The sequence below is a fragment of the Cladosporium halotolerans genome (genome assembly GCF_011745625.1).
Source record: "Cladosporium halotolerans strain TM138-S3 chromosome Unknown Sca12, whole genome shotgun sequence".
Taxonomy (NCBI): domain Eukaryota; kingdom Fungi; phylum Ascomycota; class Dothideomycetes; order Cladosporiales; family Cladosporiaceae; genus Cladosporium; species Cladosporium halotolerans.
In genome coordinates, this window is record NW_027191463.1 from 195,356 (window position 1) to 214,020 (window position 18,665).

At 53.4% G+C, this 18,665-nt stretch overlaps 9 protein-coding genes across 9 annotated transcripts; 6 read left to right on the forward strand and 3 right to left on the reverse strand.

The window, feature by feature from the left end:
* Window positions 1-116: 116 nt before the first annotated feature.
* WHR41_04056 (uncharacterized protein) lies at window positions 117-1,400 on the reverse strand (the record flags this gene model as incomplete). Its single annotated transcript, XM_069372662.1, has 2 exons — window positions 1,288-1,400; window positions 117-1,226 (listed from the first exon to the last, which is right to left on the reverse strand). The coding sequence occupies exons 1-2, from the start codon at window positions 1,288-1,290 to the stop codon at window positions 117-119; spliced, it is 1,113 nt and encodes a 370-aa protein (XP_069230069.1). The 5' UTR covers window positions 1,291-1,400.
* A 194-nt stretch (window positions 1,401-1,594) lies between these two features.
* WHR41_04057 (uncharacterized protein) lies at window positions 1,595-2,682 on the forward strand. Its single transcript, XM_069372663.1, has 3 exons — window positions 1,595-1,661; window positions 1,717-1,740; window positions 1,808-2,682. The coding sequence occupies exons 1-3, from the start codon at window positions 1,647-1,649 to the stop codon at window positions 2,339-2,341; spliced, it is 573 nt and encodes a 190-aa protein (XP_069230068.1). The 5' UTR covers window positions 1,595-1,646; the 3' UTR covers window positions 2,342-2,682.
* A 155-nt stretch (window positions 2,683-2,837) lies between these two features.
* Window positions 2,838-3,563, forward strand: WHR41_04058 (uncharacterized protein; the record flags this gene model as incomplete). The annotated part of the gene is made up of 1 exon (XM_069372664.1): window positions 2,838-3,563. The coding sequence occupies one exon, from the start codon at window positions 2,838-2,840 to the stop codon at window positions 3,561-3,563; it is 726 nt and encodes a 241-aa protein (XP_069230071.1).
* Window positions 3,564-4,507: 944 nt separating this feature from the next.
* WHR41_04059 (uncharacterized protein) lies at window positions 4,508-6,198 on the forward strand (the record flags this gene model as incomplete). Its single annotated transcript, XM_069372665.1, has 4 exons — window positions 4,508-4,636; window positions 4,688-5,208; window positions 5,261-5,420; window positions 5,474-6,198. 4 exons carry the CDS (start codon window positions 4,508-4,510, stop codon window positions 6,107-6,109), a joined length of 1,446 nt encoding a protein of 481 aa, XP_069230070.1. The 3' UTR covers window positions 6,110-6,198.
* WHR41_04060 (uncharacterized protein) lies at window positions 6,086-7,343 on the reverse strand. The gene is made up of 3 exons (XM_069372666.1): window positions 6,540-7,343; window positions 6,398-6,486; window positions 6,086-6,343 (listed from the first exon to the last, which is right to left on the reverse strand). The coding sequence occupies exons 1-3, from the start codon at window positions 7,168-7,170 to the stop codon at window positions 6,260-6,262; spliced, it is 804 nt and encodes a 267-aa protein (XP_069229950.1). The 5' UTR covers window positions 7,171-7,343; the 3' UTR covers window positions 6,086-6,259.
* A 116-nt stretch (window positions 7,344-7,459) lies between these two features.
* On the forward strand, window positions 7,460-8,978 carry WHR41_04061 (uncharacterized protein). The gene is made up of 4 exons (XM_069372667.1): window positions 7,460-7,641; window positions 7,706-7,828; window positions 7,881-7,956; window positions 8,005-8,978. Exons 1-4 carry the CDS (start codon window positions 7,612-7,614, stop codon window positions 8,889-8,891), a joined length of 1,116 nt encoding a protein of 371 aa, XP_069229951.1. The 5' UTR covers window positions 7,460-7,611; the 3' UTR covers window positions 8,892-8,978.
* Window positions 8,979-9,713: 735 nt separating this feature from the next.
* WHR41_04062 (uncharacterized protein) lies at window positions 9,714-11,472 on the forward strand (the record flags this gene model as incomplete). The annotated part of the gene is made up of 5 exons (XM_069372668.1): window positions 9,714-9,893; window positions 9,949-10,282; window positions 10,334-11,008; window positions 11,062-11,116; window positions 11,172-11,472. 5 exons carry the CDS (start codon window positions 9,714-9,716, stop codon window positions 11,470-11,472), a joined length of 1,545 nt encoding a protein of 514 aa, XP_069229952.1.
* Window positions 11,473-11,707: 235 nt separating this feature from the next.
* WHR41_04063 (uncharacterized protein) lies at window positions 11,708-14,041 on the reverse strand (the record flags this gene model as incomplete). The annotated part of the gene is made up of 1 exon (XM_069372669.1): window positions 11,708-14,041. The coding sequence occupies one exon, from the start codon at window positions 14,039-14,041 to the stop codon at window positions 11,708-11,710; it is 2,334 nt and encodes a 777-aa protein (XP_069229953.1).
* A 1,954-nt stretch (window positions 14,042-15,995) lies between these two features.
* WHR41_04064 (uncharacterized protein) lies at window positions 15,996-16,427 on the forward strand (the record flags this gene model as incomplete). Its single annotated transcript, XM_069372670.1, has 1 exon — window positions 15,996-16,427. One exon carries the CDS (start codon window positions 15,996-15,998, stop codon window positions 16,425-16,427), a length of 432 nt encoding a protein of 143 aa, XP_069229946.1.
* Window positions 16,428-18,665: the final 2,238 nt, after the last annotated feature.

An 18,665-nucleotide genomic window follows, 5' to 3' on the forward strand; every position in this document is an offset into this window, starting at 1 on the left:
TTCAATAGTGAAGAGTGATGTGCAGTGGCAGTCTCGGTGTTCTCATTACTGTTATTTTTCGTGGTATCATCGATGTAGACAGTTCAAAAAACTCATTCAGCAAATAACCAGGAAATCTATTGCCCGCGGCCAGCGCCGCCGCCCATGCCGCCCATGAAGTTGCGCGCCATCTCGGCAATCGCAGGGTCGTTCATCATGCTGGACAGGTCGGGCATTCCACCGCCGCCGCCCTGCTGGCCACCAGCACCACCAGCACCACCACCGCCGAAGCGGCCCGCCATCTCGCGCAGGCGCGGGTTGTTCATCAGGTTGTTCATCATGTCCGGGTTCGACATCATGTTCTGCGCCATCTGCCTCATCATCGGGTTCTGCATCAGCGCGCCCAGGTCCGGCATGCCGCCCTGCCCGCCGCCGCCGCCCAGCATGCCGGCCAGCGACGATAGGTCGGGCATGCCGCCTGCGCCGCCAGCACTCTCGGGACCAGAGCGCGACGCGGTGTCGAGCTCCGGCGACACGCCCTCCTCCTCGCACCGGCGCTTCGCCGTCTCGTAGCCCTTCTTCATCGCGTCGCTGCCACCGTTGCCCTCGGCCTCGATGCCCTTGGCGTACGCCTCCATGCTGCCCTTCGCGTCGCCGAGCGCGAAGCGCGACAGCCCCAGCCGCGACCACGCCTTGGTGTACTTGGGGTCGGCGACGGTGGCCAGCTCGGCGTCGTTCTTGGCCAGCTCGTGCTGGCTGTGCGCGCTGTAGGCCGCCGCGCGGTTCGACAGGTAGATCGGGTTGAGCGGCGAGACTTCCAGCGCTTTGGTGTAGAAGTCGATCGCCGTCGGGTAGTCCTTCTTCTGCATCGCCGCATTGCCCTGGCCCTTGAGCTTCTCGCTCTCCTCGGTGGGTCCGCCCTTGGCCGCCTCGCTGTCGGGCTGCGAGCTGGGCGGCGCGGAGGGAGTGCTGGGCCGGCCTTCCTGTGCGGAGCTGGCGCCCTGCGTGGACGCGGTGGATTTGCCCTTGAGCTTCTCGTACACGCCGTAGATGGAGAGGAGGTTCTGGCCGGCGAGGGCGTCTTTCATCGCGGCCTGGTCGGTCGGGTCGACGTGGAAGCACTCCGCGATGCAGTTGCTCGCGATCTCAATGCTGTCGGCATCTTCGGCTTGAAGGGTGCCGTCCTTGAGGGAGGAGTTCAGGAAGTCGATCACGGCGAGCGCCAGGCGCTTGCGGGAGTCGGTGGCCTGGGGGCCGTTGTCAGTAAACGTTGCGTTGGAGGGACGATCGGGTTGCAAATGTGTTTACCATATTGTTGTTTTGATGTGTCTGGCCGCTTTGTGTGAGATGTGACAGTGCAGGCGATCCAAGCAGTTGTCGCGAAAGAAGGGATATGGAGTTGACGTGAGTCTGTATACCGTGGCCAAGCGAGACCAGAAGGTTCTGGAGTCGTCACAGTTCATCAGTTCCAAGTTCCCTGCCGTTTGGCTCCCACGCGGCGGATGGGCTGAAACAAGCAGGTATGCCGAGACATGGAGGGGTAGTGATGAGCGGGCGCTGCGAGGCAGAGGCATGGCATGGTGGGGCTCGATTTGTCGCCCAACGTCGCGGTATACGCTCGCCCTTCCTGAGCAATACACCTCCTCAAAACACAAAAGTCCGCAGCAATGTTCAAGAAGGAAGTCAGTATGTGCCGGCGGTCTAGCAGTAAAGAAAACAACTGACAGCAGTGCCCAGTTTACCGCCGGCCAGAAGAGCAAGGTATGCCACGAAACGATTAATCGACCGCACGTGAACGAGCAACATCTGACCTCCTACCCTCTTGCAGGTCAAGTCCTCTGCTCAGCGCGCCGTGCGTGCCAAAGTCATCGAGACCTATCCCGGCCTTGAGCCCTACATCGACGATGTCCTCCCCAAAAAGGAACAACTAGACCTGGTGAAGGTCCCCGATCGCGTTTCTCTCTACTGCAACGGCAGCACGCCGCTGTTCTGGCAGCACATGGACGACGCCATCATCCCGCATCTGACGGTCGTGCACAAGTACCCCTGGGCTTTCAAGAGGATACGCATCGACAGAGGAGCCATCCGCTTCGTCATGAGTGGCGCCACGCTCATGGTGCCTGGTCTTACGAGCCCTGGCGGAAGACTGCCTGGCGACGAGGATGCTGGTGTGTATGACAATGGAGGTCAGGATATCGATGCTGGAGAGGTTGTTGTGGTGGAGGCTGAAGGCAAGGAACACGCTTGCCTGATCGGTGTGCTCAAGATGGGTACCAAAGAGATGAAGGAGAAGAAGAAGGGCGTCGGCATCGAGAACGGGCACTACGTTGGAGATGGGCTGTGGAAGCTTGACCTGAGCTAAATTGGGTGGGTGTACAGACGACAAAGCTTGGATTTGCATTGTTTGGGCGAGCGTGAGGAGCAAGGTGTTGCGTTTTGGAGCATGGCATACCCAAAAACTGCGTAGAGATCGCTATGGGAAAAGTTGCATAGAACGAGACCATGAATAAAAACACAGAAAAGACATCGGTTTGGAAAGGTTCGGAGAGCTCTGTCGGGTTTCACCCTAGGTGAAGATTTGGTTTCAGACGTTAATTTTGTGTCGAGCGCTCTGGGACATTCATCAACCTTGCAAGATTTTGACATTGTTTCTCACCTTCAGTATCCCATAGCTCAGCGAAAGCAAAGAGCCTTTCAGATCAGTTCTCGTCCCTCACGATTTGAAGCGGAGTCGTGAATTGCCCGCCACAAACTTGAAGGCAAGTTTGCCGTGGCCCCCACCAAACATTTGTTTCCTGATCAAGAGCATCCTTGCAGTCAGACACATTCCTATCCTGCCACAAACGATCGATACAGCCATGTCGCAAATAATCACGATCGACCGCCTGCTGAACCTGGTGCCGGACTCTCCGGACACCGTCATCAACCAACTCCGCGAACACCCCGAACTTGCATCGCAGCAAGACTCACACGGCTACAGTCTTTTACACGCTGCGACCTCCTACGGGCACATTCAGCTCGCGCAATCTCTGATCAAAGACTTCAACGTCGACACCAACATTGCCGACGAAGATGGCGAAACGGCTTTGTTCAACGCCGAGACGATCGAGATGGCCAAAGAGCTGCTGGTACTGGGTGTGAGCATCGATGCGAAGAACAGCGAGGGGCAGACTGCGGCAGAGAAGCTCGATGATGAGGATGAGCAGCCCATGGTCGCTGCTTTCCTGCGCCAGGCTGCTGGAGGCTCCTCGGTGGAAGAGGCCGCCAATGTGGTTGCGCAGACTGGCGGCGCTGCAAACTCTGCCATGGCGCAGGCTGGCACCAACGGCGTGGATGACCCTGCCAGCGTTCATGCGCCGCCGCCTCTTCCTGGAAATGTGAAGGTCAATGTGGGCACGATGGACGCTGGCGAGGCGGGAGAAGAGCCTGATCCTGAGATAAGACGAAGGATCGAGGAGCTGGCGGCGAGGCCCGATTTTCAGACGGAGGAGGGCCAGGCTGAGTTGCGCAAGCTGGTCACTGAGATTATCTCTGGGTTTTCACAGGACGGTCAAGGGCCTGCGACTCGCAGAAGGGTTGAGTGAAACACACCATGGAGGACGGGTTCGCGAAAGGACATCTTCGCATAAGATGACGGACGAAAGTGTGTCGCATGGCTCTCAGCATCACCACTGAGCCTAGAGCATGATCGAAGCACTGCCGTGTCCGATCGGACAGTCCGCGCATGGACCTTCATCTTTCATGTGCGCTCGCTGCTCGCCGACGAGGCGTATGCATGCTCCCGAAACTTGGCACACGGTCTTCGCGATAAGCATGGTTGCTAGGACTGCGACATGTATAGATGCCACTGGCATTCCTTCGTCTTTCGGCTATCGCACCTCGATTTCGGGAAATCAGCGGCAGCCTAGTGGTTCCGTCCCACTTGCACCTGGCGCTGAAGCAGCCAAAATAAGCTTGAGTAGCTCGAAAGCAACATATTACCCGGTACTTCACTGGTGCAGCCATGTGGCTCTTATGAGCGCCGATCACCGATCTATCATTCTCTGCGTGCAGACGTGGCCGTCACATGGAAGCTCATGGTTCGACAACAACGAGGTGCACTCTGAGTGGACGCCTCTGACATATTGAGTTCTTCTCGAAAGCTGGCGCCACCGAACAAGCCATGGCGCTGATCCTTCGCCTCCTTCGGCCCCACGGCATATTGAACCCCGAAGAAATTGTGGGGATCGCGCGAATGTTAGTCCTATGGCGATTGTCTGGAGGTGTGGAGAGGGCGTGCGGGGAAATCGACGACAATGCAACATCGCAGCAGGCCTGAGCAGGGATGGTACGGGGCCAAGACACGGTAGGAGGTCATTCGTTACCATGCTACACGCTAAGTGATACCCGTGCGTGCGCGGTCGAAGCATGTCAGAGAGGCGTAACTGCCGGAGAAGTTCCATAGAAGCACTTAAGTAGTATTGCAATAGCTCCTCGCACCTCTCCCGTCGTTCCCTCAGCCCCCTGTCCCATTTCCACTACCGCAACGATGGCGCCGAGCTGGCTGAAGAAGCATTCGTTGAAGAGCCGCGATGACCAGCGGACTAAGGCTGCTGAGCTCACGCTGCGTCAATCAATCTATCCCATTGTTCTAGTGACTATTCTGTTCTTCCTCTGGGTATGAGAAGCTAAAGATACCGACGTATCAACCCTTGCTAACCGTCAATAGGGCTTCTCATATGGTCTTCTCGACACTCTGAACAAACATTTTCAGAACGTCTTGGACATCACCCGTGCACGCTCTTCTGGTCTGCAGGCAGCCTACTTCGGCGCGTATCCTTTGGCTTCGCTCGGCCACGCCAACTGGATTCTGCGCCATTACGGCTACAAAGCAACGTTCATCTGGGGATTGTGCCTGTACGGCATCGGCTCGCTTGTCGCATGGCCATGTATCCTCTACCGCTCGTTCGGAGGCTTCTGTGCGGCCATTTTCATCATCGGTAATGGCCTTGGTAGCCTCGAAACCGCTGCGAACCCATACATCACCGTCTGCGGTCCGCCAAAGTACTCTGAGATTCGTATCAACTTTTCTCAGGCTTTCAACGGTATTGGCACGGTTGTCGCGCCTGTGATCGGGTCTTTCGTCATCTTCAACCATGTTGGCAACGACCAGCGCGCGTTGGAGAACGTGCAATGGATCTATCTCGCTATTGCCTGCTTTGTGTTCTTGCTCGCTGTCGTGTTTTACTTGTAAGCTCGAGGTGCCATCTGGTTCAACTGCATCATACTGATCAATTCGCAGCTCTCCAATTCCTGAAATCACCGACGCAGACATGGCATTCCAAGCCGAGGAAACTCACGCAAATGCTGCTGTCAAGCCCTTTCGGAAGCAATATCGCTTATTCCATGCTGCTTTCGCTCAGTTCTGCTACACTGGTGCGCAGGTCGGAATCGCTGGCTTTGTGAGCCCTCCAACACTCGCGGACCATGACCGATGTACTAACAATTTTCACAGTTCATCAACTACGTCAAAGACGCCGACTCCAGCTACTCAGACGCCACGGCCGCCCAACTCCTCGCCGGCGCCCAGGGCGGATTCGCGCTCGGTCGCTTCGTCGGCACGTTCCTCATGAAATTCATCCGGCCCCGATGGGTCTTCCTGATCTACCTCGGCCTGTGCATCGTCTTCATCGCACCTTCGATCGGCGTGCCCGGCAACGCCGGCATTGCCATGCTCTTCGTCACGCTCTTCTTCGAAAGCATTTGCTTCCCCACCATCGTCGCCCTGGGCATGCGCGGTCTGGGCAAGTACTCCAAGCGCGGATCTGGTTTCATTGTCGGCGCCGTGTGCGGTGGTGCGGTTGTGCCTCCTATCTTGGGTGCAGCGTCTGACTCTAGAGACGACACCAAATTTGGCATGATAGTGCCGCTGTGCTTCTTCGTGGCCGCGTACTCGTACGCGATCTGCGTCAATTTCGTGCCGGCTTACAGAAACCCGGCCGATGCTTTCACTCAGACGAAGGTCGGAATCGAGAATGTTGGCGCGAGCGAAGAGGGAAGTCCGAATGGTGAGGGTGGCGTGCTCGGTGAGAAGGGGCTGGGTGACGGTGAGACTAGGCACGCCGAGGTCAAGGACGATGGGAAGATGTGAGAATCAGATTCAATCGAGGTTTATCGATCAACTTATCCGATCTTATTTGACTACGCAATTTCATGTCCATGATACCTAGAACAGCAATATCGCCTTGAAATCCCCTGGTGGCCCAATCGGCGAAGCTGCGTCTGCGACCAATGATAACGGCTAGGGAAGTGTGTATCCACCATCTATTACCATGTTGGCGCCCGTCATATATGAAGACGCATCCGAGGCCAGGTACACGTACGCCTTCAGACATGATTTAGCGTTCGATCCAATGCATTTGGGAAGATAATCACCTACTCCTTTCAACTCCGCAGGGTCGCATAGCCTGCCGCCCGGGATCATCTGAAACCATTTTTCCCTCCATTCCGGTGGGTGCACGCTGAGCACTGTCATGACGTCAGAGGTGAAGGTATATGCCACATTATTCGTATAAACTTACTGTCTGTGGCGATGAAGCCAGGTGAGATGCAGTTCACCCTCGCGAATTCGGTCCACTCTACTGCCAGACATTTTGCCAGATGCACTACCGCTGCCTTACTAGCATTGTAGGCACTCTGCTTCTGTGGGATGTTTACGAGGATGGCGGACACCGAAGCGGTGAAGATCATGCTCCCAGCACCCGGTCCCTGTTTCTTAAAGATGTTGCCAGCAGCTTGCGCCGTGAACATTGCGCCGTCGAGGTTGACGCGCATCATCTCTTGCCAATCATCCTCTGCATAAGATAGACTGTCATGGTGCGCAGCGATGCCCGCGTTAGCAACGCAGATGTCGAGCTTGCCGAAGTCTTTGGCCACCTGATCGATAGTGGCAGTGATGGTTGCTTTGTTGCGCACGTCCGACTTATACGCGACTACTCTCTGCCCGGTGGCTCTGGCGATCGACTCGGCTGTTTGCTCTGCGTCTTTGCTTGACGTGTAAATGAGGGCCACCGACGCGCCGGCTTCCGCCAAAGCTCTGCAGACTTCGAGGCCGATGCCACGCGCGCCGCCTGTTACGGCAGCGACTTTGCCTTGGAGCGAGAAGTGAGAGAGAACATGCTTTGAGGGTTCTGGGGGAGTTGCGAGCGGCATTGTGAAGGCAGTTCAATCGCGAAAGATAGATGGATGAGTGGGTAGCAATTGGGATGACAGAAAGCGAAAAGGCCAGAGGCAAACCTCAGGTCGATGACCTATAATCGACGATGGGTGTGGATCGAATTCTTGACCCTATGACTTGTTCCACGGATTGCATGGTTTTGTGGATGTCAAGGCGCACGTCTGAGGTGGGTAGAGGTGCTCTGTCGTCCGTTGCCGAGGTCGCTTGTTCCAGCGCGATCATCCACCAAAGCCCGACCCATGATCTCCACATTGAGGAGTAAAAAGAGGTGTGGACCATCCGAAGGCACGACAACATCGGGAATAGCTTCAGCATAGCTAATCGATTCCGCATAGTATACTGTATCGTTCAAACAGAAGTAAACAGACTCCTCTTCATTCCCTGTCACTCCATGCTCCGACAGGAATCTCGTCAATATGGCAGCTCAGACCAATGGCGTTGACATTGTAAGTCACGTTTCCGAAGCTAAAACTGTGTCTCATCTGCACATGACTGACATGTGTTACGCAGAATCCATCATTTGTATTGAGAGCGGTCAAAGATGTTGCCTTTGAAGACAGACCTGTCCCTAGACTTCGAGGACCCAAAGACGTGAGAGTGCATATTGCCCAGACAGGTATCTGCGGAAGTGATGTAAGTTCATCTTGGTTGACGCTTTTACTTTAGAAGATTGACGAATCTCTAGGTCCACTACTGGCAAAGAGGGCGCATTGGTGACTTTGTCCTGCAAAGTCCGATCGTCCTTGGTCATGAGAGCTCTGGTATGACTGATCTGACGATTGTCACTGAGCATAACTGACCTATTGCAGGTACCGTCGTCGAAGTTGGGAGCGAAGTAAAGAACGTCAAGGTTGGGCATAGAGTTGCTATCGAACCGGGCGTCCCTTGTCGCCATTGCGGATACTGCAGGAACGGCGAATACAACCTCTGCCCAGACACCATATTCGCAGCAACACCTCCTTGGGATGGAACGTTGGCCAAATACTACATCGTTGCCAGCGACTTCGTCTATCCGATCCCAGACCACATGAACATGGAAGAAGGCGCGCTCGTCGAGCCGGTCTCTGTTGCCGTCCAGATCGCAAAAGTGGCGGATCTGAAAGCAAACCAAACGGTGCTGGTTTTCGGTTGCGGCCCTATCGGCGTGCTCTGCCAAGCAGTTGCTAAAGCCTACGGGGCGAAAAAAGTAATCGGGGTCGATGTAGTCCAGTCACGGCTCGACTTTGCCAGATCCTTTGGTGCAGACGGCGTCTTCATGTCTCCCAAAGCTGACCCCGGAGCGGATCCAGTGGAGCATTCAGAGAAGGTCGCGGCTTTGATTAAAGAGCAGTTCGACCTCGGAGAAGGACCGGAGGTCGTCTTGGAATGTACAGGCGCTGAGCCGTGCATCCAAGCCGGCATCTTTGCGACGAAGAAGGGAGGCACCTACGTCCAAGCCGGCATGGGCAAGGAAAATGTCGTGTTCCCGATCACCACTGCTTGTATCCGAGCTCTTAACATAAAGGGCAGCATCAGATACACTACTGGGGTCTACCCTGCGGCGGTCGACTTGGTTGCCTCTGGAAAAGTGGACGTGAAGCGGTTGATTACGAATCGGTACAAGTTCGAAGAGGCAGAACAGGCGTTTGAGTTAGTGAAGGCTGGTAAGGAGGGCGTGTTCAAGGTCGTGATTGAGGGCGTTCAGGGATCAATTTGATCGCTTCAACGACAGATTGTTATAGACACTTCATGTGAATTTACAAGTATCTTGAGTTGCTTGCGGCAAAACAATTTTCTCTCCTCGATTTCCATACTACTGAGGAATTACCTTTACACTGAGAGGCTCATGAGCCGTGTGCTGTATGACTCTATGAATGTCTTCAGACACGCAAAGTAAGAACACAAGCTTCCGTGTAAGTGAAGGAAGGCGCGACCTTTGGTGTCATCATTCCGGCACCTCATTCACGTGCCCAGCATCGGCAGAAGAGTGAATTGCGATCTGGGCGCATCTCAAGACGATTCGGCCTATTTTTGTCCACGCTATCGGGCATAGCAGATCGCTGCTTCGCGGGACAGAGGCAGACATCCACCCTCACGCGCACATTTGTCCAAGAGGTTGAAACACCGGCATACTCACTCCGCTGATGGCTGACAGACGGCCGAAGACGGTCGCGTGCGTACCGCGCAGCTAGTTCACCGAGTCATGCCCTGCGGATTTCCCACATGGGGTCGAGTCGTTACATTCAAGGTCGTAGTGGCGGGCCGGTGAGGGGGATCAGCGTATGAGGGCCACTGTGCACCTGTGGGGTCTGTTTGCATGTGGATTCGCCTCCGCAAAACCAAGATCTGGAGAGTTCGCGGAGAAGACCCACCCTTTGTGGCTGCTCACTCCTCGTCCGCCAGTGAGAACGATCGGGCGATGCAGGAGGGGCATGAGCGTGCCGAATGTATCTTGAGTAGTATATAAGCATCCACTAACATTGAAGGCCTATCGGCAACCTATACGATAGCAGGACCATTCAATTACCACTTCTGTGCAATGAAGAACGAAGATATTGTCGGAGCTACTCTCGCCGAGGTGCTTCCTGTTACAGACAAGTGGTGGTTTCAGCAGTCACATCTCCTAAGGCTCAATCTTCTCCTTCTGGTGCCTCTCCTGTCTTCCTCGGTAGCTGGGTATGATGGATCGCTTATGAACGGCCTGCAGTCTCTTCCACAAGTCAGAAGCTATGAACCCCACGAAGTTTACTACACGAATACTAACAACATAGCAGTGGCAGTCGTATTTCGGTAACCCACAAGGCTCAATGCTCGGGCTTGTCAATGCGGCACAGTCCATCGGTTCCGTCCTTGTGCTTCCGATAGTAGGATGGCTTTCCGACAGGTTTGGACGCAAAATTGTCCTTCTAGGCGGCATACTGGGCGTGATCATAGCAACGATCATTCAAGCAACTTCGACCACGTACGCACAATTCGTCGTTTCGAGGCTCGTCGTAGGTGCCGCCGGCATGTTGGTCGTCCAGCCAGCTCCCATGCTCATCGCAGAGCTTGCATATCCTGTCCATAGAGGAAGATACACGTCGGCATTTTGGACGATGTACTATCTTGGTAATTAGATTCCATATGCCACTAGAGACACCTTGACTGACGTCCAAGCAGGCGCTATCCTTGCAAGTTGGACCACCTTCGGAACGCAGCCAATGCAGTCGAACTGGAGCTGGCGAGTACCCACGATCTTGCAGGCAGGGTTCCCTGCGGTGCAGCTCATCGGATATTATTGGATTCCTGAGTCTCCGAGATGGCTCATCGCAAATGATCGGACCCAAGAAGCCCTCGACATTCTCGCACGATACCATGCAGCGGGAGACTGCTCCAGCCCTCTTGTGCTCCGCGAGATGGGAGAGATCCACGATACCATAAAGAAAGAGCAAGAGGCGCAAGGAACAGGCTGGGGCGCATTGGTCGCTACCCCAGGCAACCGAAAGAGGCTCTTCATCGTCGTTTGTCTCGGGACATTCGCCCAGTGGAACGGCATTGGAGTCGTGAGCTACTACCTGACGCTGGTACTCAACTCCGTGGGAGTTACGGACCCGTTCATGCAGACTTTGATCAATGGCCTGCTTCAAATCTTCAATTTTGGGGCAGCCCTGGGTGCGGCTTTCCTCGTTGATCGCCTCGGTCGGCGCACCCTGTTCACATGGAGCGGTATTGGCATGCTCGTGTCTTATATCGTGTGGACAGCGTGCTCTGCTGTCAACGCCCAGACTGGAAGTAGCTCCGCTGGAATTGTCGTGATCGTTTGCTTGTTCACGTTCTTCTTCCACTACGACATAGGTAAGTCGCAGCAGCGTCATCAAATAGTACACGGCTCGCTGACATCGCACCAGCGTACACGCCGCTTCTGATGAGCTATAGCACAGAGGTGCTACCCTACAACATCAGGTCAGTAAAGCTCGTCTGATCGAGAGACATCCGGCCATCCGCTAACTTCATGCAGATCAAAGGGACTTACCTGTGAGCTGCTTGCGATCTATTCTTCCCTGGTTATTGCAGCCTTCTGCAACCCCATTGGCATGGAGAACATCGGCTACAATTACTACATCGTGTTCTGTTGCCTTCTGGCTGTCTTCCTTGCGGTGACATACTTCTTCTTCCCGGAGACCAAGGGGCGCAGTCTCGAAGAGATTGCAGAAATCTTTGATGGCCCGAATGCTCTGCCGAATGCTGAGGAGACCGAGCGGAAGATGAGCAAAACTGTTTTTGAGGAGTATACTGAAGAGCGCATTGAGCGAGCCTAGTTGTTTGTGAGTGAGAATCGAGTTTGCGCGAGATTCTGGGCTCTTTGGGAAGATACAGCTCGAGGAACTAAAATGTTGCTGCTACCATCTCCCTTTGAAGCACTGAAACACGACTTTTTCTCTTCCGTGAACTGGCGGAGTTAACCCTACGACGCTCAGCAAGCTGTCCACCGAAAATAAAGTGATAGGGGCTGGATTCAGGGTAGCAAGGGACTTATGGCAGAGACCTGGGCAATCAGGGATATTGCAGAGTGTCGTAGGTCTGGTCCAGCAATGTTGGTGAATCCTCAGGAATATCCGCGATGAAATCATTCCAGGTATCGTTCTCTATGAGCATGTCGACCTCGGTTGTATTTGCGCCAGGCCACATCATCGAATATAAATTCTCGATCTGGGTGTTCGGTGACTCTTCCACGGGTTCAAGGCCAAAGTTAGGAGACGATGTCGGTACTCCTGAGCTGGCGGGCAGATAATTGGAGCAGAGACGAAGAACAACCTCGTAGCATTCTCGGCTCGATGGGTTGATCGAGAACATGCTTTGCATAATTTTGAGTGCTGTGTTCAACTGCTCGCGCCAATCTGGGGAGAGTTCGGACATGGGTTCGTTCCGCAAACACACAGACGGGATCATGGACGCCTGGAACAAAAAGTACAGCGCGTACCAGGATGCCATACAATTGCGGCGGCCTGTGGTCCAGAAAGCATTGATCGACATGATGCTACTCTTTGCTTCGGCCAAACATCGAGCTACCGCTGTCTCGGCTGCGGCATCCGAGATTGAACTGTCTATCTGACTCATACGAGCTTTGAGGACTTTCCGGATTACGAAGGGTCGAAACATAATGACTCGAAGGTTTCGATATCGCCACTCCATAATGCTCCGAGAGAGTAAAAATCTGCTATCGATTGGAGATGCTTCCAAGGACCAGATGGCGTGCCAGGAGCTTATGCGCTCGTCGTCCAATGTCAGTAGTTCCTGAGCTGAGGGGAATGGCAGCGATATGACCTTTGCGTATATCTCGTTAGTCATTAGATGAAAGCGAGCCTGAGCTGCTATTGCAGAATGTGTCGTCAGCCCTGATCTCGGTGGCGGGAGAGTGGTTGAAAGATTGGTGAGATCTCGATCATCGACATTCAGAGGCAGAGCGACTTCGATGCCATTCGCAGGCCACGCAAGAGGCCGGCCAAAGGTGATGGCCGCACCCACGTAAAATGAGAATAACGACCACCAAACTCGTCTCCTGATCTCCATCTGCAAAGGAGCTATTCGCCAGTTGTGAAACTCCTTGTGTAAGCCTAGGCCCATCGCCATGTGGAGAGCGAGCCCCAGATAGTTGTAGCCACTGTTGGGTTTGCCACGCTTCTGGATGTAGTTGGACATCAAAGCGAGCGCTTGTACGAGAGTAATGTTGCCAGTCTCAAGACTGTCAATCGACATATTCGCCTTCGCTGCTTCGAACAGGTCTAAGTCTCGCGTGACTGGCTCCGTAGATGTTGTGAAGAGACCAATAGCTGCTATAATGTAGGCAAGGGCATTCCAGCTTCTTCCACTGGGTCGCGGGATTACCTGCGCATACTGAGCTCGAAAAGTCGGTTCACATACAATTGGGTATGAGACGTGGTACATCGAGAAATATGCGTTGATGGCGGCATCCAAGTCGAGCTCATGTATCCTACGCTCAGAATAGACTGGAGTTGGAACCCAGCCCATATCATTTGGATTTGAAGTCAACGAACTTCGGTTAGCGGCTGATCGATGGGGCGGTCTCTTCCGCCTGTGCTCTGCATCAGGCATGAGGAGTCGCAGCATGGCCGCCCCTGAAGCAACTCCAAGATATCCTGCTCTCTTGTCGTCGACAGAAAGCGAAGCCATGCTGTCGGTAACACCAGGGGAGTCCGCGTCTTCTGCATCATTTCGGTAGGCTTTATTGTCGAGTTCATCACCAACTGACTGTTGTTCGTCCCACGAAAAGTCTTCGAGTCCAGACGGCGGCTGCTCTAATTCTTGTGCTCTCATCTGATCCGCTAAGACTCCAGAATCGGGCATTCCCTTTGCGGCAATGTTGGACGACCCTAGAGGCCATGCCGTCTTTGGCGAAGCTATGCCGAGAGTCGGTAGCGTATCAGCGGCGTGTTCCCCTGACATGGTGGTCCCGACAAAGGGCGAGGCAAAGTCGGTAGCAAACATCTCTCCGCTCGGCATTTGGGGCACTGTTCCCGAGGAGTCTTGGAGGTTGGATGTTGTGATTCCGTTAGGTTCTGCGAATGACTGGCTGGCTTGCAACCTGTTCTCCGCGAGTGTCGCTCTCCGCTCGGCGTCCTTCAGTCGGCTCTCGGTCTGACGCAACCGTGCCTCTACTTCAGTCAGGTACCGCCGTGTCAAGGGCGTTTTACTGTGCCTCTCATACAGGCAGTGGCGTTTGTTTCTTGCGCAGGGACCGCACTCTGGGAGCTGCCGGTCGCAACGACCCTTCCTCCGTTTGCACTCGTTACATGCTTGATCTCCCGATCCGAGAGAGGCCAGTGACGGGTTATTGGCCTGTAGAGATCTCGGTCTAGCGTTGGCCATCTCTGGAAACGAGTCCTCTTATGGCATGTGGCAAGATGATGGAGTCATGTCTTCGTTGAAGTGACTTTTTCCGATATTGTGCTCTGCACACCCTGACTTCGATGAAGAGTCGAGCTTCTTAAACAAGACGCATTCCGTCCATGTCGTCTCTCGAATGCGTCGGAACTTCGATACTGCCCAGTTCAGAGGTCCAAGATGGCACAGGCAACTGGCCCACTGGTGGAGACGGCCGACGTTCTCGCCAGAAGGAGGGGCGCCAGCGCACACGTGACCACTTGTACGCATTGTCATGTTCAGGTATACGACGTGCCCTCGGTGCCCGAGTCGTAGTCCACTTCACCGGGGAAACTTACTCCTTCATGAAACCCGTAAATGCGCTGCTACCGTCTGTGCCAGACTATCACGAGTAAGTTCTGCCGTGCCAGTGAGAGTCACCGGGAAACGTTACTTTCACTCCTTCAGTTTGAATTGTCGATGTGCTGCTATTATCGCCCTGCGGTTCATATCCCATCAATCCATTCAGTGGTATCGGTCCATCTCCTACTACTGTCGGCATCAGGCTGCCATGAGCGGTGCTTGGAAATGGGTGACCTAATACCTCTACCCGAAAACCCTTATTCTTCCAGTCTTTCGTAGGGACCGGCAATGTGCTATCGTCATTTATTCCAGTCTATTGAAGCCGTTCTTGCCAGTGAGGTGCAAATGCAGTGCGCAAGATCGCGTGCGGATTTGTCGTGGATCATGTACTCATTGCTCCAAACACTGATCAATATTACATTACGCATTCCACGTGCCCGTAATGTAGAGTTTTTCCCATCAACACGATCAGTCACCCCATCCCAAAGATGTCTCGAAACATACTGAAGCCGCAAGCGGACGCGTTATCATGATGCGTGGGCATGACTTTCGTCCTCAAAGCCTCAAACTTCATCCGCATGCTTGGAGAGAGCTCGTTCGGTTTGATTATTCAGTCGTCGCTATCTAGACTTCGATGATGTCACCATAGGATCTGGTCTAACTCTGTCAGAATTGACACCGAAGCCAGCCATCGACAATCACGGGTCGATACATCACACTCTGTGTGACTCTGTTGTGATACTGCCGCCAAAAGAGCAGCCCCGCATGATTGAAGCTTGCGTTACACCAATGCCATCAGCTCCGTCCCTCAGCAAACAGCCGGGCATCTGGAGAGGCTAATCTTCGCATCGAGTCCATCATTGGAGCCATCGACAAACACGCGTTGATACACCGCGCGATATTTCCGACAGATCTCATGCTGATACGCTACCCGAAAAGCGGCTTTTCGGGCTCAAAGCTCGCGTCGCACCCTTTCCATCAAACATGTCAGTTAGCAAGCAAACGCTCCATTGACCAAACACCATTCTGCGTGAGTAGAGCTGGCAACACCTGCGTGAGCTCCCAGCGAGAGAACAACATCGCGTCGAGATGGATGAGCTCGTGGCCGCGACCGTCGAAGCATCAAGCGACCCCTCGGCCCCTCTACATGCGCCCAGAAGGAGCGTCGATACCATTCTGTCGGTCGTGCGGGCGTGTGATAAGTATGTCGCGATTCGCTCAGGCCAAGATTATGTTGCAAAGACTGATGATTTTGCCAGGTGCACGCAGATCTGGTTCCAAGGACGATGCGCCTGCAGCGTACTGCTCGAGGAAATGCAGAAGTCGTAAGCCGGGAGCCTTTGATCGACGGATCGAAGAAGCTTTCGTAGCGTTGTTGTCGGGAGACGAGTTGACTGCGCAACAAAAAGATGGAGTGGAAGAAGAGGGGCGACGACGACGAACACAAGCCAGCGGAAGTCAGTCAAAGTCAAGACCTGGAAGCTCACGAGTCCTTGTCTCGTGTGCGGAAGTGGAAGCTCTAATTTTCGGCAACCCTCAAAGTTTGACCGACGAGAGTGATCAGCAGCAAGATCGAACAAGTTTGACTGATCCTGACATGAATGAACGGAGCCTCGTGGACACGCAGAGCCAGCACACATCAACAATACTCGCTGAGCAGGACGAGGTTTTTACAAGTGCTGTTGGAGGGGACGCGAATGGCCCACTGGAGAGGTCAAGACGAACGATCGAGCAACCGGCCCAAGATGTGTCACACCTCGATGAGCGTAAGAATGGCGGAAGGAAGACAGCGAGGATGCAAACACAAGTAGTAAATCAGCAAGCGGGGCTCCAGAAAGCTCACAGAAGAGAATTGGTGAGATGCGCGGCACGCAGAGGCGTCGCGTTTGGCTTCCTGGTCAAGGGTCCAGCCGAAGGCGAATTGAGATCATGGAAACGAAAATGTGAGGCAATTGTGCAAGGCAAAGTGGTCGAGCCCAGCTTTGCAAAAGGCGACTGGAGTGTTCGATGGAGGGAACGTGAAGACTGATCGTGGAAGCATCTTTGGTGAGAACTTAATTGTCTTACAAAGAGATTGACTGAGTGAACCAAGTCCTGGACGCTCAAATCATCAAACACACTGATAGATGCACGAAGAGTGCTGTCGGGAGTGCGACGCGATACGTTTGTGTCAAAGCTGACGTGCCAGCGCAACGCGCGAAGCCGCCGGGCCAAGCCGAAGCTTGCATCCTTACTGGTCTGCTCTATATAAGTTTAAATTTCGTCTGCGCTGAAGTTGTGCGAGCGAACGAACGTTTTATGAGCAAAGCGGCGATCATGAGCATGAAAGTTGCTAGGACTGTTAGATGCTCAATGAGTCTACATTACCATGAGATCTTCTCATCTACTACAAGGATGCCAGCAAGCTGATCTTTACATGAATTTGCAAGAGATGCTGCCGCTCACAACAGCATATACACATGTAACACGCTTCCACAATTCGAATAAAGGTTTTCTGAAGCTCGTCCATCTGTTTTCGCTTTGAATGCATTTCTTTGTCTTCCATGTGATCAGCAAAGTTCAAATCTGATGGAGTGTCTGCATCAAAATTGCTTTTGCATTGCTATACTGCGTACAATCGTCCATTCCAGATCTACAAGGCAATCGAAGTCTATAATAATGATGAATTCCGGCTTCGACAAGCTCTTGACAGGTCACAACACATTTATCTTGACATCTTTCCACGTCTTCCACTGGCCGCAATGAGTCTACGTGCTAGTCTTGCCTCTAAGTCATTTTTGTCTCGTTAAAGCGACTGGCTGAAAGCTGCATACACACAAATTCGCGATTGCGTCTACTGTTCTTGCAACCTACCTCGCCCTTTACTCGGCGACTTCAATTACTGTGACCATGTTCGCGCTTCAACTGTTCTATTTTTGCTCGCAGCGACCATCAAACCGTGATCAGCCCGCTCTTCCGTTTCACGTATATCCCTGTTGATCCTCGTCGTCTTCTTAACCATCCTCAAGATTTACAATGGGATGCGCGCATAATGCAGTAGATTCGAGATATGCGACCCGCAGAATTGGTTCGTCTGCTCGCCACGTGTAGCTTTTGATCACTCGCAGGTCCAACAACAGTCGTAACAAGTCACAGTATGTGTTCTCTTTGAAAGTCAGTAGCAGGGTCCAAAAACGATCCCAAGTTCTTTGACATTTCTCAGTATTTGTGTCTTATCTTTGGAAAAGCACGACATTCTCTTATCTTGACGTAGTCGCTAGCCTGTCAGATCTGTGACTTACACACTCTTTGCGACATCCGGATCCTTGCTCATTCATGTACCCAATCGATTCCGCGGAAGGAGGCGTCCATTTTTCAACGCGCCTTCCATTGACACAGTCATTTCACTTAATCTCCCGCCCGGATGAATTCCCTTTGGCGTGGCGATAGACATTTTTTCGAATCTAGATCTTGCAATCCTAGACATGTTGTTCCAGCCGAAACCGTGAACACAGAGATGCCGATCTCTGCATGACTGAAAGATCAAGCGTGACCAGCTTGAAATGTGATGGTAGCGTCGTGCTTCCCTGGATATTTCGAGACGCTGGGATCAAAGCTTTGTATAGGCTTCTCTTGCATTGAAATGGCTCTTGTCATCTTCTATGGATCAACGCGCATGGTCATTAGCCTGAGAGGCACAGAGAGATGCAATTATAGCTGCTGGGAGGAAGCTCCTAGGCAGAAGTCGACGTGCTACCAAGGCATGTAGTCTTTGCGACCTGATTCAGGTTCGAGTACGAGGATCGACGTTCAATAGGATCTGTCCACAGACAATTGTGTTGCTGTCATCTCCTATGGGCTATGGAGATTGTTCTGGGTCGAAGAGAGCCCCGGAAGTATGGCGGCACAGACTTTCAATAACAAGAGATGGCAGAAAGATATGAAAGCGGAAACGTCACAAGATGGGAGAAGAGCGATGGCGGAAAGCGCCGATAGAGAGAGGCCGGAAGTAGCTCAGGCTTGTCCGACTGCTTCGGCGACAGTAAACGACAATGCCATTTGTTGAACCACACGTAAAGCTGCTGCATTTTAAACCGAACAGCGTGTGTCGGGCTGCCCTCGAAATTGCCCTGTCCGGAATTACCGGCCGTGTAGCTATCAGCGTTCAAGGGAACGCATTTGTTCGTCGTCTGCATGGAAACGGAATCAACGGAATGTAGGTTGCCTTCAGCGATCGCGTGACTCTCCGTTCGCGGCGGCATGGGCTCCGACCTCGCGATATCACGCG

Bases quoted from the DNA above. Each gene is read 5' to 3' on its own strand.
- WHR41_04057 (XM_069372663.1), top strand. The intron at 1,741-1,807 runs GTATGCCACGAA...ACCCTCTTGCAG, and splicing joins CCGCCGGCCAGAAGAGCAAG to GTCAAGTCCTCTGCTCAGCG.
- WHR41_04060 (XM_069372666.1), bottom strand. From the start codon at position 7,170: ATGCCGCTCGCAACTCCCCCAGAACCCTCAAAGCATGTTCTCTCTCAC. The intron at 6,487-6,539 runs GTAAGTTTATAC...ACGTCATGACAG, and splicing joins TGGCTTCATCGCCACAGACA to TGCTCAGCGTGCACCCACCG. The intron at 6,344-6,397 runs GTAGGTGATTAT...TCATGTCTGAAG, and splicing joins ACCCTGCGGAGTTGAAAGGA to GCGTACGTGTACCTGGCCTC.
- WHR41_04061 (XM_069372667.1), top strand. From the start codon at position 7,612: ATGGCAGCTCAGACCAATGGCGTTGACATT. The intron at 7,642-7,705 runs GTAAGTCACGTT...TGTGTTACGCAG, and splicing joins AGACCAATGGCGTTGACATT to AATCCATCATTTGTATTGAG. The intron at 7,829-7,880 runs GTAAGTTCATCT...ACGAATCTCTAG, and splicing joins CAGGTATCTGCGGAAGTGAT to GTCCACTACTGGCAAAGAGG.